The sequence below is a fragment of the Piliocolobus tephrosceles genome, chromosome 7 (genome assembly GCF_002776525.5).
Source record: "Piliocolobus tephrosceles isolate RC106 chromosome 7, ASM277652v3, whole genome shotgun sequence".
NCBI lineage: Eukaryota > Metazoa > Chordata > Mammalia > Primates > Cercopithecidae > Piliocolobus > Piliocolobus tephrosceles.
Window position 1 is genome coordinate 66,825,433 of NC_045440.1, and position 11,727 is coordinate 66,837,159.

General features: G+C 40.2%; 1 protein-coding gene across 2 annotated transcripts in view; it reads right to left on the minus strand.

Moving 5' to 3' along the window:
* The window catches only part of PDE7A (phosphodiesterase 7A), a 127,172-nt gene extending 116,493 nt beyond the window's left edge, over positions 1–10,679 (minus strand). Inside the window, exon 1 of one of the 2 annotated variants that reach the window (XM_023222332.2) lies at positions 10,447–10,679. In XM_023222332.2, coding sequence (XP_023078100.1) covers positions 10,447–10,584 — 138 coding nt within the window. In that variant the 5' untranslated portion in view covers positions 10,585–10,679. The remainder of the gene's footprint in view (positions 1–10,446) is intronic. The other variant, XM_023222333.1, reaches the window with a different exon arrangement.
* Positions 10,680–11,727: the final 1,048 nt, after the last annotated feature.

Genomic DNA, 11,727 nt, shown 5'->3' on the forward strand with positions numbered 1-11,727 from the left:
ACACGATTGATAAAAATGCTTTCCAGCATAAAAGTATACATTAGGATAATAGGTAGAGAAAGTAAAACAAAAATAGAGTTCAAAGAGAAAAATGACTATAAAAAATTCTGTTAAAATTAAGTCTGTTCATATATTTTTTCATGAATTGTTAAAAATCCCCTCATACACATTTAAAATTGTGATTTGAACACCACCACCAGAAATTACATCATTTACAGATATTAAAACTCAGATGAAAAACTCAAGATGTGGGAGAAGGTACATAGTTTTTTGTTTTTCCAGTTCTTTGAAGGGATATATGAGCAAAATGTTTCAAAATCCTTGTACTAAAGGTCAGAATATATCATTTGTGCTCATCTTCCTACTGGACATCTTCACCTGGATGTTCAGACACTTGAACTCTACATATTCAAAGTAAACTTATGAACTCCCCTCTACAAATACACACATTTGTTTTTGAAAGAAGAAAGAAAAACAAACCTGCCTCTTCTTCCTATTTGCATTTTTGTTACTAGCTTTATCATCTACCTGGTCTTTCCAAACTAAAAAAGTAGGAATACTTTTTACCTCCCAAAGCAAATCAGTTCCTAGGACCTAACTCCTAACTTTCTCTCTCTTCCTTCCACCAGTGCCATTGTTAAAGAACTCTTCACCAACTGTCATCAAATAGCTCTTCTTCAAAACAGTAACTACATTTAATTTTACCTCCCAGGATCTCCCATGGAAAGTAAAATTACTTTACAATAATCAGAGCTATGCAAGTGTACCTGTCATGTCATGCATATATATGACTTACCAAAAAAAAAAAAAAAAACACACACACAGAATCATGAAGGTGGAAGAAATCAAGTCAATCCCTTGAGACTATCCTTATCTAAATATCTTTCAAGCTGCTGTCTCAACAGTCACTGGTTGAAAATTTATAATCTCATGAGCTGCCTACCCTGTATGAACAGCTTTGCCAAAGATCTGGGTTCTAATACAACTCACTTGACTTATTAGTCCTAAATTAATTTGGTTAAAGAAGAGATTTACATTAACACAAGAATATCAATAAAGTTACATACAATTATAAAGAAGTTAAAAATTACTTATAATTTCACCACCCAGAGATAGCTTCAGTTAGCATTCTGGGATACATCTAGCTTTTTTTAAATTTTTTGGTAAGCATGCATGGTATACAGATATATATGTATTTTGTATTTATTTTTTTAAACATAATTAAGATAATCTGTAGATACTCTGGGTTTTTTCTTCACTTAATTTTGTTGCTAGCATTTTTTCCATGCAATTAAAGATTCTTCAAATTCTTCAAATCATTTTAGTGGGTACACAATATAGAAATAATACTAGAATCCATCAAGCCATTTGTAAACTACATTTTTATATATCATTTAAATTCTTTAAGGCATTTAAGTGCCAACATAATACAGAAATAATGAAAAATACTATACTACATAATACTATAATCTATTTAATCATTTGTAAATTATGTTTCCAGTTTTTCACAGTGATAATGGGATGAATAAACTTGAAAATTAACCTTTCTCTACATTTTCAGTCATGTCCTCAGAATAGATTCCCAAAAGCAAATTATCAAGCAAAAATACTAATTTAAGTATTAATTTTTAAAATCTTACTAATATTGTGTATGTGTAACCTTCAAGCTATAAACTCACTTTGGCTGCAGTGTAGTGTAGCGTGATCACAACTCACTGCAGCCATGACCTCCCGGGCTTAAGAGATCCTCCTACCTCCGCCTCCAGCTTAGCTGGGACTACAAGCACGTGTCACCATGCCTGGCTAATTTTTTAATTTTTTTTTTGTAGAGACAGATCTCTCTGTGTTGCCTAGGCTGGTCTCAAACTCCTGAATTCAAGCAACCCTCCCACCTAAGCCTCACAAGTGTTGGGATTATAGGCATGAACCACCATGCCCAGCCAGTATCACATTTTTTAGTATGCATTTCTTTGATTACCAGTATGGCTGAACACAAGATCTCCTTATTTCCCTACTGTTCCTAGCTATTGGTACTTATTTTACCCTCTGAAGTAACGTCCTTTTCCCATGTGGCAAAAGGAAGTAGAAGAGAGTACACAGGCTTTAGAGTCAGCATGAACTAGAGTTTAACACATTTCCACTACTTAATTGTGTTACCTTGGACAAATGACAGCTTTAAACTTATATCTTCTCCAAATTAGAGACCATTAAGACAAAGTAGGAACAGTGCACAGCAATCAAGAACACACAACCAATCAAAATCTATAACATATTAACCCTCTTCTTACTTTTTTTCACATGGCAGTCCTTTAAACCCTGGAAGACAGCAATACTCTGTCACCTCTCGCCAGCTCTCCAGCTCCATCCATATCCCTGCTGGCTAAAATCTGAGACTTTTTTCCTTCAGAGAAATGGTTTCAAATCACCTTACCAACCTGCTCATTATCTTCAGAGAACAATTTAGCTGAGTTATATCCTCCTAGAACATGGCATTTAGAACAAAATAATCCAGATACGATTTGAAAAGATCAGAATGAAAGTTATTACTTCAAATAACTAGTCAAATTTGTTTTCCTCGTCTACATTCATAAGACAACAAAATTTTTAATTTGTAAACTCAAAATTCTAACTGTAGTCCACTCATCTTCCCGGATTAGGCAGGCCAGATTAAAAGTGAAGGTCCTGGAGCACAACAGGCCTTTCTGGAAGTTCATATAATACCTTGAGCAACTTAATGTCTGGAAACTCAGTTTATTCTTTGGTAAAAATGAGAGTAACCCTACTTATCTCATAGAGTCTTTGTAAAGATCAAAAACACCAACTGGGCCAGGCACGGTGGCTTATGCTTGTAATCCCAGCACTTTGGGAGTCCAAGGTGGGCGGATCACTTGAGTCCTGGAGTTCCAGACCAGCCTGGGCAACGTGGCAAAACCCCATCTCTACAAAAACTAGAAAAACTAGCCAGGCGTGGTGGGGCATGCCTGTAGTCCCAGTTACTCAGGAGGGTCATTTAAGGCAGGGATGCAGAGGTTGCAATGAGCCGAGATACTGCCATTGCACTCTAGCCTGGGAGACAGAACAAGACCCTGTCTCAAAACAAAAACAAAACAAAACAAACACTACACCAATTAAAAGTATCTGCCATATAGGAGTTACTCCAAAAACAGAAACAAATACAGTTGACAATTCAACATGAGTTTGAACTGCGAAGGTCCACTTACAGGCAGATTTTTTTCAATAAATATACTAAGAAATTTTGTGAATATTTATGAAAATTTAAAAAAACTTGCAAAGCATCACCCCTGAGACAGACCAATCCCTCCTCTTCCTCCTCGGCCTACTCAACATGAAGATGATGAGGTTCATGAAGACCTTTACAATGATCCCCCTCCAGTTAACGAATAGTAAACTCTTACTTCTGATATTCTTAATTATATTTTCTTTTCTCTAGCTTACTTTATTGTAAGACAGAATATAATACATATGCAAAACTTGTGTTAATCACCTGTGTATGTTATCAGTAAGGCTTCTCACCAAGAGTAGGCTATTAGTAGTTAAGTTTTTAAGAAGTCAAAAGTTATATGCGAATTTTTGACTGCACAGGGAGTTGGATCCTGCATTGTTCAAGGGTCTGCTGTAATTATAATTGCTACTAAAGCAAAACTACTGCATCTTTATTAAGCACCATTTGCCAAGTACTTTATATAGTCCTGAACTACAGTTTGTTCTACTCAAAATTCCAACAAGTAAAGCGGACTTTGCTTAAATTTAGTTATCTCAGTTAACAACTAATTTTCTCCCCCAAATTCTACCTTGACTTGCCTTGGTCTTTTCCATCTCCCTCTAGCCATCACTTTCTGAAAATGAACAGCCATCCCGACCAGCAGGTGGAGGCATGGAGCAGCAATCCAAAATTGCTGCTCAAAGAAAATTATAAGCAGGAGATGCTTCTGATGTCAACCATACAATCAGTGGCACAGGACCCTTATAAAAGGAACTTACCAGCAGCCAAAATAAAGCCCTGTAAGTTTAGAAGGCTCATCTACAAATCTAGTTTTTGTTCCTCTCCTCATATGCTGATCCTATGAACACTTACACCTGAATGCAAATATGCAAAAGTATTATTTGTGAATAACCTTTTGAAAAGCATGTTTGGCAACAATATAAAAAAACAACAAAGTCTATGTTACTTTTAGGCAAGAATAAGCCACTTAAATGTGGAAGAGAATAAAGTCTAAATTTTCTCTCAATTCAAATTAAACATAAAAGATAAGCAACTTCATAGCCAGAATCTAAAAGTTCTGAATTATTTTTAAATTAGAAGATTCAAAATGAATTGGAGCTTTTTGTAGTGAACACAGGGAATTTAAGAATGTCTAGATCTGAAAAGATCTTTAGTCAAGAGACTTCTAACAAAATCAGAAATAGATTTTATATAAACACATAAACAAATGTGATCAATAAAATCAAACAAAGAAAATTAAGAAAACAAAGAAAATTAAATTCCTTAAGAGGGCCTGCATGCTGTAAGACTTCTTCATCATCTAAATTTACTAGGTCTTTAATCCAGTTAAATGACTGTTTACGATCTTAGACAAAAATGAGAAGGAAGCTAAGTTTTGTCCACTCCCCCTCTCTTCAGCTCTTCTCTTCCCAAACTTGCCCCTATATTCATCCTCAGAAAACAACACAATTCTCTAAAACTGCTCTGGTCAACAGTGAAGGAAGAGGAGGGAAGAGAAGAAGAAAAGAATTGAAAATTGCTTCAAAGAGAATGAATGGCAACCCTCCCTCTTCATAACTTCTGTGAAGGGCTTAATATTTTACCTCTTGCAGCCTTTTGTGTTTAAGAAGGAATTCCTGGGTAGACAGCATGTACAGCTGATGGAACTCTAGGCATAGCAACAAAGCAGTAAAATCTCAGCATATAAACAACATCTCCTAGACTGAATGTGTTCCTGACAACCTATAAACTAGAAATTTGAACACCCTGTTAGAACTACACTCCCACTCCAAATACACTATGGATTTATATTAATATTATGTTTGAGCATGTATCTGAAATATAAACACATATTAGCTCAGAAGTGAAAGCTAAAGTATGGTAGTATTAAATTTAGTATGAAGAATTAAAGTATGAAGCATTTCTGAAAACAGAAATGAAGCCAAGGTCCCAACAAACCAGGTGTTTTGAGAATATACAGGTAGGAAGGTCTCATAAATATAACCACTTCCCTTGGGGTATCCCACTCACTGGCCACACTATTCACTGTATCAACTTCTTTATCTAAGTTTGCAAAGAGGCAACTATTATGCTAACGGTAATTTGGAATAATGCACATTTATATATTGATGTTGGGTAGACAAGAGCCCTTATAAATGAGCATGGGACATGCAAATAAAACTTCACAAAAGAGCAAATACAAACAGCACAAGCAATACTTCAGAAAGCACACTTGCTTACTGCAATTTAAAACAAACTCAGTGTACCACAGTGCATCTACTATAGTAGCAAAATGTTTATAAAATGTCTAATAATATATGATTGGAGATGAAACACATAGGATCACTTATTTTGGTAATATCGAAGGATAGATCCTTTTGAGAATGTCAAAAGATGTTCTTACCTTTTGACCCACCCTAGTGATTTTAAAGACTTTATCAAGCATGCATGAAGTTGTTTATTAAACAAAGTTTTGCATACATCAACAAAAACCTAAAAACAAAAATGTTCAACATTCAGAGAATGTGTTGCTTATAGATTAACACGACTTCACTCTAGTTTATAAGTAAGACAATATCTCTGCTCTGCCAACTAAATAGCTGCTAGCCATATGTAGCTATTTAAATAAAACTGAAGTAAAAATTCATTTCCTCAGTCATATTAGCCACATTTCAAGTGCCCACTAGTCACATAAGGCTAGTGACTATCACCGGATAGTGCAAAAACATTTCCATCATCACAGAAAGTTCTACTGGACAGCTCTGATCATACCCACGTGGGCCATCCTCCTTCCTCCTCCCGCTATGTTCACTCATTTGTCTAGAAACAACTGCTTAACCTTCAGTCCTTGGCCTAAGCAATCCTCAATGATTACGTAAGGCTAACCCTGATTTAAACCAGAAATTTAGGCATACATTCCTTATCGTCTCATAACACTTTGATAACTCCAGTATAATAATTACACCACATATAATCAAACCATTTTCTCTATCACAATTCTGTAAGTTTCCTGAAGGAGGAACCAACTTTTATCGAAGGGGCTTTGAACTATTCTGGCACTCACAGGACCTGGATAATTTGTCATATACTAAGAACACTGTTAAAGAGAGAATGGAAATAATGACTGTAGTTGAAAAATGGTTGTGTATAAGGAAGGGTATGCATACAAAGGAAAACTTGGTTAGGCTGGCAGTGTTACAAACGATTAAGACAACAACAACAAAAAACTACTACAGGCTCAGTATCACTATCCAAAATGCTTGGGACCAGGAGTGTTTTGGATTTCAGACTTTTTTGGATTTTGTAGTATTTGTGTATACATCATGAGGTATCTCGGAGATAGGACCCAAGTCTAAACACAAAGATCATTTAGATTTTATATACACCTTATACACATAGCCTGAAGGTAATTTTACACACTCTTTTAAATAATTCTGTGCATGAAACAAGGTTTGTGTACAATGACCCACCAGAAAGCAAAGGCGTCTCATCACCCATGTGGTCGATCCGTACTTGTTTGGCATCACCATCATTTCCGACTCTGAATTTATATGCTAGTGATAAGCAATCACTTCTCACACTTATTCACACAAAAGAACTTAACGGTAAACAATATGACATACCATTAATACAGTGAGAAAATACTGTGTTTAGGGTAACTAGGCAGCACAGTAGCAGCCCCAGAATACCTGCATCAGCTGCTCAACAGCAAAAAATAACAGCAGAATCTCTGTCTCCGTGTCAGCACTCAGAAAGTTTCCATTTGAGGGCATTTTGGATTTTCAGACTAGGGATGCTCAGCCTGTAATTCCTTACACATTCTCAACACATAACACAAGGAGCCTCACTCACAAGAAGGTATTCTATGAGTACATATTTGTGAAGTATTTCTTTAAAAAAAAAAAAAGACAAATACTAACTTAGAAACAATATAAATTAATGATAGATTTCTAAAAATTAAAACTCAAATTTCTAACCCATATAAGATTTGCTTCCAGTGCACAGAAAATCTGACTGAATAATTCCAACTGCAGTGCTTTGGCATACCCATCAATATACTCACTCAACTTTCACATCTACCAAGAACCTACCTATGCAAAGTACCATAGATATGATGGTGAACAAGACACAATTTCTGCCTCCACAATATTTTTTTCCAAATATGAATGTTATTCTCAAAGACGAATCTTTAAACTCAGCTCTCAACAACAGATATCCAAAAACGACAAAGAACAAGCTTCACCTACTTTATCATTCACTAATTCAAAAAATTCATATTAACCATTTGAAATAGTATACGTCCTACTTTAAAACAAAAAATTAATGCCTCATTTACTTGGCACCCTTGGAAGATCTGGTGTTCCACATAAATGAATTTTCCAGGTAACTCAAGCTTGTCCATTTCAGCACCAATACTTAAACTCTTTGGCATGGAAATCTTTTAAAAAACAAAACAAAACAAAAACAGTACAAATCTTTCAACTTTAAAAAAACAGGCTCTATTAACATTATTCCAACTAAAACTTATTGTGTTGTATAACACTCAAGCCCCTGAACTAAATGTTCCAGGGTGCTTGTAAAAGTTGCTGGCTTCGAAGAGTTTTGCTTCGAAGAGTTTTTCTTCTGACCCCTGGCTTTTGGTGTGTCTGCTGTCAACCTTTGCTGCTGTCAGTGTGAACTGACTCTGGCAGCCTCCCACCCCACTTCAAATTTGCTGCTACTTGGAAAACAAGTTGTGTCAGAACTTTGCTTAAAACACACTGGCTTTGAGACGATCTCCAAATCAATTTTGGTCACTCAGTCTTTTCTGTGTATTACTGGAACTGTTATGGTCTGCAGTTACAAGTTCCAATCCAAGTTTTGGATAAAATAATTTGTGCTGTACCTTCATGCTCCCATATTGTCTTCAAATTTAAAACTGATGCTCAGAGATAATTTCATTACCTATTCATTCATTCAACAAATATTTAAGTACCTACTATGAGCTGGGCTCCAATACTATGGTGACAATAAGGAAATGAAAAGGAAGGTTGCCAGTTTTAGGCATATTTTAAAGTACAAAAACTGTAATTATTTTACTTAAAGTCTTTTTTTGGGGGAAAAAAAGGGGTTCCCCCCCCCCAGCCTCTTAAAAATTACAAAACCTGTTAAACTTTTTATAACTTCTGTACATTCAGGTTTAGGAACTAAAAATTTAAGGGTAAAGAAAGCATTTGATTAAACCAAATGCTTATTTTACAAGCTCTGAGCAGGATTCCAGGATTTTCTGTCTCCTTTCTTTTTCCTATTACAAATTCCCATCTAGGCCTAAAGAAACCAATATCAACATATGCTTTATTATTAAATGCTACGCAAAGTCTTGATAATGATAAGTATGTTCATCTCAGCATCCACTAAGTTTACATTTACCACAATGTTAATAGAAAAAAAAAGTGTTAATTGAGGAAAATTTCTGTCTGAAGTTTAAGTTCCTGTATATTTCATTTTGGGGTTCAGAAATTTTTTAAAAAGTTGTAAGGGTTAGTAAAATATGGTGTAACTCTACAATATTTGCTTCATCTGCCACAATCATATTTTAAAAATTCCATTACCCATTTAAACCTAAGGCTAGAAAAATGAACCAAGAAGTGGAGCTTAAAATTGGTCTCTGTGGATTAATTAAGACATCAGGAAAAACCCCTGGCATCAGCTTCATTTTAATCCCTTGGAATCTTCCTTCTCATTCATTTTCTCCTCAGAGAGCACAAGAACTTTATACATAATTTATAATTGTATAAATAATCAGTGATTGCCTTTATTATTCAGATATAACTGGAAATGAGTTGCTAGTCATGTGCCTGCTGATCTGAGGAAGTAAAATAATATTTAGAAGTGAAAAACGTTACTTTCATTAAAAATCTTTAACTACTACTATTAAAAACCTTCTTCAGCAGTGCATTAATATTTCCTCAACATTAATTCTGGAATCTGAACATGCTTTAAGTGGTACTAAAAAGGCAGATCACAGGTCTAACCTTCAAAATAAATAACCATGTAATATTATTCTAAATGACACATTATAGTAATTTTCACAAGTCTGCTCTGACTTCATTAGCATACTACCTTGTGCTGTGAAATAAGTTTTAGTTTAGATAAAAAGGATTCACAGAGAAACCCAAATATAGGCTCTTGCTCCTTCTACAACCACTTTAGGCAAAGAAGTAAATGACAAATATTTACTAGACACTTATTACACTACCAGGTGCTGTCCACACTACCTGCAAACACACACACACACACACACACACACACACACACACTTTGCTCAAGATACAATACAACTGGAGAGAGAACATACACTCCCACAAAAGATAATATTAACCAACAGGAAAAATCTGATTTTAAAAGTGATCATTAGCCATAACTTCTGCCAGCAGAAAGTGAAGGCATTCAGTTCAGATGTAAACAAAATTCTTTTTACCCCTCTGCTTTAAGTCTGGCAATCAAAATTAGCCAAACCTAAGGAAGTGGACCAACGGCATCACCACAGGAAAAAAACAGAAATGTTCAGGAGCAACTGGTATTGGACCACTCAAAGTTTTCCCATGAGTGCACATCAGTAGTTTCTCTCCTAAAATCTCCTTATCAAATTAAAAACAAAACTGATTCCTGGCTATGAACTTTGCAGACTCGTTCCTCTGATACCCAGTACAGCCCAACCACAGAAACGAAGGAGTCAGGGAGACGACAGCAACGGGGCATCTAGGCCTATTGTTCAGAGAGAACCGCAGGACCAGGCGAGCGCCGCGGGGTGCGCGGGAGCTGGGGGAGGAGAGGCGCGAACCCCATACAGGTGTGTGTATGGGAGGGGGGACAGGTATGTTGCAAGGCGGGGGAGCACAGGTGTACTCAAGGGTCACAACTAAGAAATAAAGACTCAACTTCCAGACCGAAAAAGAGGAGGGCGATCATTCCTGAGGCTTAAACTGCTGGGCACGGAGGGTAACAAGCCTGGGGAGGGTCTGATGAGAGGACACCGGAGCCCACTAGTGTGGGGTTTTGGGGACGCTGGAGAACTGAGGGGGGATAGCCAGGAGGATTCAAAGAAAAGGCTCTCCAATCGAAAGGCCAGCCTAGAAATCCCCAGACAATGGACAATGCGCGGGCCGGGGGATGTCGCGGAGGTGAAGCTGGGAAAACAAAAGAGAGAAGCCCCCAAGTGTGGGACCGGCGGCGGCGATTACCTGAGAGAGCTGCCGGGGATTGGGGCAGCCGAAGAGTGCGGAGCTGGAGCTGAAGCTGATGGCTCCTCGGCGGCTGAGGACGTGCTGGGGGACCGGCCTGTCCAGGGGCAGTACCGGCAGCTGGTAACATACTTCCATTGAATACACCCGCCCTGCCTCCGCGCGGCGCCCGCCCTGCCGCGGCCGCCGGCCCCTGCACTGGGAGGGGGCCGCGGCTCGGGGGCTCCGGGCCGAGACGGGGGCAGGGCGGGCGGGGGCCGACCCCGGGTCAGGAAGCCGCGCTCACGCCTCCCCAACCCCAGCCCTCCGCTCGGGCCGCCGGCGGGAAGGCTCTGCGGCGGCCGCGGCGCCAATTACCAGGACCGGCGCGCGCCTAGCTCCAGGCGAGGGGCGACGGGATGCAAGCGGGGCCAGCACTAGCAAAGTCGGAGAGGGAACCCAGCCGCTTTGGGGCTCCTCGGCCGAGAGGAGCAGGTACCCGGAGTGGAGAGTTCGAACGGAGCACGGCCGGGGCAAAGCGGTGCAAGAAAAGACAGCTGGAGCCAGCGACCAGACCCAGGGGGCGGGGGGACTCTGGAGCAGCGACCAGCTCGGGCCGCTGCCGCCGCCGCCGCCACCGCCGCCGTAGTCCTGCCCCTCCCCTCCCCTGGAGCCTGACTTCACTCCGCCGCCGGCGCGAGCCCGGCGTAATTCACACTTTGCAGCCGCGGACCCTGCGCCAACCACGGCTGCCGCCACCGTGACGTCACGACGCCGCGCCGCAGGCCCAGCGGCCCGCGCCGCCGCAGCGCCCAGGGAGACTGGTCAGCGACCGAGAGCGACAGTAGCCTTCCTTGTGTTCCGCACCCTAGAGCTCTGTCGGAGTCCCCTCCCGACAAACGTTTTCTCCCATCTGTCTCACCCGCAGTTCTCTTCACGCCCTGCCGTAACTCCCTCCCCTAGCTCCTCGCAAGCCAAGGCGCGTGCGCACGAGGCCCCACGGTTTCGGGGCATCCCCCTGAGCGCTAAACTCGTGCGTTCCAGCGCGCCGAGGGTATGGGGTGGGTTCATCCCGCGCTAGAGACGCTGCTCCAGCCTGTCGGCCCCAGAAACCCAAAGCACCTGGCGCACTCGCCCTCCTCAGCCCTGACCGCGGGGTCACTTCTGGCTTTTCCCTCCTTGAATTCCCATTCATGGGCTTCGCTAGAGACCGCTGCGGCAGTGACGTCAGCGGGCCGCGCGGGCATCGTCCTCCCCGCTACGTCACTGCCAGTCCCTCGGTGGGGCCAGGCTCGAGCGCTC